General features: G+C 51.1%; 1 protein-coding gene across 1 annotated transcript in view; it reads left to right on the forward strand.

The window, feature by feature from the left end:
- The window catches only part of Gabbr2 (gamma-aminobutyric acid type B receptor subunit 2), a 356,062-nt gene extending 350,672 nt beyond the window's left edge, over window positions 1–5,390 (forward strand). Inside the window, exon 19 of the mRNA XM_075967260.1 lies at window positions 2,801–5,390. Coding sequence (XP_075823375.1) covers window positions 2,801–2,966 — 166 coding nt within the window. The 3' untranslated portion in view covers window positions 2,967–5,390. The remainder of the gene's footprint in view (window positions 1–2,800) is intronic.
- Window positions 5,391–6,000: the final 610 nt, after the last annotated feature.

Genomic DNA, 6,000 nt, shown 5'->3' on the forward strand with positions numbered 1-6,000 from the left:
CTTTTACAGGCGGGAAAGCTAATATCCCAAAGGGGGAGGTGACCCATACAAGCTCACCCAGTGCTTGAGTGCAGGACATAAGGTTTGAACTCGATACTACCCCACTTTAAATCCCATGTTCTCCGCCAGAGCTCACTGCTTTTGTTGTGTGCATACTGTAACCTTATGAAATTCATGTGCTCGATGATAGTTGAAACCAGTTAGTGTCAGACAGATGCTGGAGACACAACAGTGTCCAAAACAGAGACCCCTTCTTTCCAGTGAGCCCATATATAGAGAGTCTCTGTTTTCTTTGACAGACTAATTAATTAATTAAAAGGGCAAGCATAGCATGCTCATGATAGGTTCTTTGGAGATAAATGAAGCAGGGAAGGGGTCTGTCGTTTTAAATAAGATGAATCAGAGAAGACATAAAACACCTGCCCATCTCAGCTCTGTTCCTACCCGTGACTTTAGCTCCTTCTGGTGTACTGGAAGCAGAGGTAGATACATATACTCTGACATGTGGCCTCTGGGAAGCAACAAACAGATAGGAACCAGCAAAAGGCAAGCAAGTCACTCGGGCCATGTGGTGTTAATAAATCATCAACTCAGCAAATGCCAAGACTGGCCATTCAGAACCCCGGTCTGTGTTTCAGGACACAGCAGTTCACTGGCCCGCCACCTCCAGAGTGAGGCAAACCTGTGACTCCCCTGGGCTGAACTCAGGTTCTGCTGCTGCATGAGCTCCTGCCAAAGATGTGTTGACTGCGGGAAGGGGATTGGGATCTTAGCAGACAGGAGGACGCATTGGCTCTTAAAACACTGGGTACACCCCCTCACCTAGACAGACTGCCTTGCCCAGGCTGCTTGAACGGGCACCTTCCCTGTCTCCAAGTGTGTTCTTCAGTTCCTCTTTTCTCCCAGATGCTCAGCCAACAGATCTCGCCCCAAGGAATGATCGTGGCTGACATCATACACAGTTAACTTCATTTCAAGCATGAAGCTATTATCAGTTACTCAGGTCCCTAAGTTGCTGGCTTTGTTTCTCTGGATCCCAAAAGAAATTTAAAACTATAAATTAGGTAACAGAAACTGGACTGATTTATAATTTGGTCAAACTGAAGGGAGAAAGAGCCCACTTTCCCTCCAATGTGCTGGTGGCTGTCTGAGGATTATGGAAAACCCTGAGGCAAAGGGCCGAAGCAACAAAGCTTTAGCGTGAGACAATTTAACCCTTGGAGAGGAAGGTGACTGGTCCCAGGCTCCCTCTGTTGGCTCTGCTCTCAGCAAGGAGAGCCCAGGTGTTTTTCTTCCTATGAACTTTGAAAGTCCCTTCTGCCGGCCAGGACCCCAGCCTGTTCTTAGCATGGGATGACAATACAAAGTTCCTAGTCCTCTCTTCTGTGAACTTCTGCGGAGTCTTCCTGAGCAACAGGTCCTTGGGGGACAGAGGTACACTTCATGTGCACCCACAGATCTCAGAGGCCACCAGGCCCTGAGTAAACTCTGAGAAACACCCTGTTCGCATTGAGTGCCTTTGCCCCAAAGCCATGTGACTCCACAGAAGCAAGGACCAGCTTCACGGTGGTTTCCCTAAACAAGTTACAGAAGTGCTCTGTCTCTTTTTGTCTTTTGTCTTTGCAACAGGGGTAGCGATGCTTTGCTCTTTGTTTTCTGTGTTTCTACTCGAGGATCTTGGTTTGATTTGGAGTGGTTTGCCCCTGAGAACCCAGATATGGAACATACCCCTGAAGGCACTGCAATGCAAAATCCAGCAAAAATGCCTCTGGGAGCAGGAAGCCATCCCCTGGGCACATTCCCTGTAAACAGCCCTTCTAGAAACTAAAGTGATTCACCGACTTGACGGTCTATTAAGACTTTAAGGATGTGACCAGGAGAAGGGAGCCAGGGGGCAGCTACCTCATCCCTACTCTATCAGTACCATGCATGTGCCTCCTCCCACTGCCAGCTCATCCCATCTCCAGCTTCTGGCTTCCTTCCAAGAATTCTGGGGTCTTTGACGAGGAAGGGACTCGCTCCCAGAGAAGGTAGCCCAAAGAGGGTGGTACTTAACCTGGGTCATGAGCTCCAGAGGAATCAAATTCCAGGTGGGAAACATAAAAGCAAAACCACAAGGAGCACCAGGGTGCGTTGTCAGAAATGAGCCACCAGAGGGCAGCACTTAGGGGCGAAAAGACAGATGGTTCATCCAGAGCATTTGAAGAAGTGACCTTAAGGGTCATATCAGGGTGGGTGGGTGGGTGTCCCTGGGTGGGTGTGTGTCCCCCACCTTCTGTGACTTCCCAATGCTAGGGTGGCAGGGTTAATCGCCAAAGAAGCTGTAAGGCCAAGAAGGAGCCTCTGGGAGAGCTGAGTTGCTGGGTACAGCAGTGGCAGAGGGGAGGAGAGGAGGGAGTAGGCAGCTGGGAAGCCCAGGATTGAAAGCTAGGGGCTGGAATTGAAAGCCATACCACACAGAGCCTTGTGCAATTCAAGATGAGTGGTACCTATGTGTGAAGCATTGATTGGGTCCTTAAAATGTTGCCATGATAGTTACAGTAGTCAGCGAGCCCCATCATGGGGGCGATAGGGAGTTGGCAAGATGCAATCTTGTTCCTGCTAGTCCCAAGACGGATAGTAGGTACCTGTGAGCCTCTGTCAAATGCCTGCTTTGTGTCTGAAGGTTTAGACTATTGAGCCAACAGGTCTTGGATTTAAGGGGACACAGATCCCTATACTCAGAATAGATTGGCCAGAGTGGGAGCAAAAGAGCCTTCAGGAGAGCAAGCACCCCTCACTGTGTCTCTCTTTCCTGCAGCATCCAGCGCCGGTTGTCCCTCCAGCTCCCTATCCTCCACCACGCCTACCTCCCGTCCATTGGAGGCGTGGACGCCAGCTGTGTGAGCCCCTGTGTCAGCCCTACCGCCAGCCCCCGCCACAGACATGTGCCACCCTCCTTCCGAGTCATGGTCTCGGGCCTGTAGGGGTAGGAGGCCTGGGGCCGGGGCCTCCCCGGGGACAGCACCACGCTGGGCCAAGGCACCCGCCGCTGGCGCGCTGACGGCGGTGAGAAGCTGAGCACTACGCTGCCTCTCCAGGGCTGGAACAGCGCTCAGACAGAGGGACTCGGCACCGACCGCGAGCCTTATCTGCGGAAGGTCTTACTCTCGCGAGGGAGGCGATGACTTCTCCTTGGTGTCTGCAAGCAAAGAGGAGTTGGGACGCCTGAAACTTGCAAAAAAACAAATCAAAATCTAGATAAAGGAGAGAGGTCACGGACTCCAGCCATCCTCACCAAGTGGCCAGAGCAAGGGCTCGGCAGAAATGGCCTCTGCACTCTGCACACACGTCATCGGCGGTGCCCGCCCCCACACACCAGCCCTTCTCCACTCTGGGGAAGAAGGTGAGCAGGGCCACTAGGTCCCCAGCAGCTGGCCCAGCCCACCTCAGGCTCCCTGGAACAGGGAGTCCGCGGGAAGGGCAGACAGACAGACAAACACAGCCCTGGGGCTGGGGGACCAGAGCCGGCAGCTGTGCATGCTCCCAGGGGACACTGATCGGAAGAGAGATGTTTGTTACTCTCTGATAAACGCCACACATTAACACAATAACACCCGTTCTGGGGACTGTGGGGATTCAGGGCACCTCACTGCAGAAACTCTGCAGTGTTCAACCGACAGTCTGTCATGCTCCCACCATGTCGGCCATGTCCTTGTGTTCAATTTTAGGGTTCCCGGTAATAAGGGGAACCACCCGAGCTAATCATGGAATGTCTGCTCCCAGAAAACACGATAAAGAAAGATTGTGCACTTTAACCTCTCCCGTGGGGGCCCAAGGGCTGCTGGGATTTTTCCCCCCCATTGACTTTGTTTCTGACCAAAGTGAATCAGGGGCATTCTGCTACAAGTCACCCCTGTGTTCCAGGGGAGAGTTACTTTCCAGTGCCCCTCCAGCCCAGCCCGTGTGTGACCCCTCGGGTGTCACTGGGGTGGTCAGTCAGCAGGCTGGTTTTCACCTTCCACATCATACTTCCCTTGTCATTGAACCCCAAAGAGCACCGGCCCCGAGAGTCAGACCTGGATTTGAGTCTTCAGTCCCCTCAGGCTCCCTCCGTGACCTTGGGCAAGTCACCAGTGTCGCTCTGAGCCTCAGTTTCCCCTCCGTGTAACAGACTGGGGTTGAAATAACACCCATCCTGCCTACCTCACAGGGTCACTCTGGGGATGGACACTCATCCAGGAGAGCTGTGCACTGTGAAGCAGCCCCGACCTGTGAGGTATTAGCGTGACCATGACCTTCAGCCCTCCCACAAGCCGGGGGTGCAGTGTGGCCCAGAGAAGCTTCCAGCAAGGCCCTCTCCCCCAGGGACAGCCCAGCGGGAGGGAGGCTCAGGACTCTCCTGACATTCCTAGACAGGTTCATCCCTTGCTAAAGGCCTGAATGGCGATGTCCAGGGGCGTCTGCACCACTGAGCAGCGCTCACGCCCTAAAGAATCCTAACGGCAGCTTCCACAAGCAGGCAATAATCTCTTCCCAGACCATGGCAGTCAGGAACACACTGCTGTCAACCACCAGGCTGTGACAAAAGGGCCCGCGGGAATGACCATCACCAACATTTCAAGACACCCTAATTCACGTAGCATAGCTCTCCCTTTCCCTCCCTCAAAGAGAGGTTACGGAGGTTCTGTAGCTTTTAAGGGGGAAAAAATGTCAACACATCACAGGTCAAGTTGACGTCATTCTCTGTTTAGGCACTAAAACTCCCTGCTGTCACTCATTGTATGTTAACCAGTATTTCCTTGCTCTTTTGATTTCACCGAAACCAAATTTTATTTAAAAGATCACATTAATTTTTTTCAAAGGGAAAGAGATAATTAACTGTACATAATGTATACAGACAAAAAAACCTGTAGAAATATTACTCCAGCATAGCAGGAAAAAAAACAAAAACAAAAGTATTGGATTGTCGGAGGTGAGCGTGTGTCTGTAATCCCTTGTGACTCCGATCCGTGCTCTGTCTTCTAGGTAAACCCACAAGGTACATCTCTGTCTACTGATCCTGTAGGTTCACCATTTTTTTTTTAATTTCTCTGCAATTAACAAGCCCCACAAAGTGATTCTGGCTATCTACTGGTTCTGTTCTTTTATATGCAGCAAACACTTGGTCCATTTCCTAGAGGCTTCCGCCCGAGGGCATCTTCCAATGACGTTAGTGCACACACACACACACACACACACACACACACACACATACACACACACACACACACATACACACCTGCTTTCAATTAGACCGGAACTGGCAGAATCAAATGTAAATGAGGAGTTTCTCTCACCCCACTGCATGGTATCGATTTTTAATAAATTGTTGCAAATTTGTTTTTATGAATAAAATGGGGGGAAAATCCTGTTGGTTTTAATGTCTGTTCTTTCCTGGGGTCTGAAACTCAGGAGTGACTCTGAGGGGCTGCTGGGCACTGACTTTCTCTCATTTGTGTTCTATTGACAGTTACAGAGGAGTCTGCAGCCTTGTGACCCCCACCTTCATTCATTCATTCATTCATTCATTCATTTTTAGGTTGAGTCTCTCTCACTATTTATTCCAAGGTTAGCCTTGAACTCACGATCCTCCTGCTTCCTCCTGCTTCCTGCCACAGTCATCTTGACCTCAGCTTCCGATTGCCCCGAGGGTTGGAACCTGAGCTAAACTGTGTCAGTAAACCCCTTCCTTCCATAAAGAGGAATCTACTCTGCCGCAAAAGAGAAAAATAGAGTCCACTGAACAGGAGATGAGGAGCCAAGTGCTGGCAGTGTGCACACCGTCAGGGAATTGTAGAGTCCAGCAGCATCCTCCTTCTTCATCTGCTGCTTGGTTAGGCCTTCCTCAAATCCTAGACCTAGCTCAGACTGGTGACCACGTCCCTCCTGCATCTCAGGTGCCATCCAAAGGATGCTTGCACGTTCTCCCAAGCCCTGGAGCCTGCAGCTCCAGCCGGCCGCCATGTCTCCCCCGGAAAC

The sequence above is a fragment of the Microtus pennsylvanicus genome, chromosome 3 (assembly GCF_037038515.1).
Source record: "Microtus pennsylvanicus isolate mMicPen1 chromosome 3, mMicPen1.hap1, whole genome shotgun sequence".
NCBI classification, from domain to species: Eukaryota; Metazoa; Chordata; class Mammalia; order Rodentia; family Cricetidae; genus Microtus; species Microtus pennsylvanicus.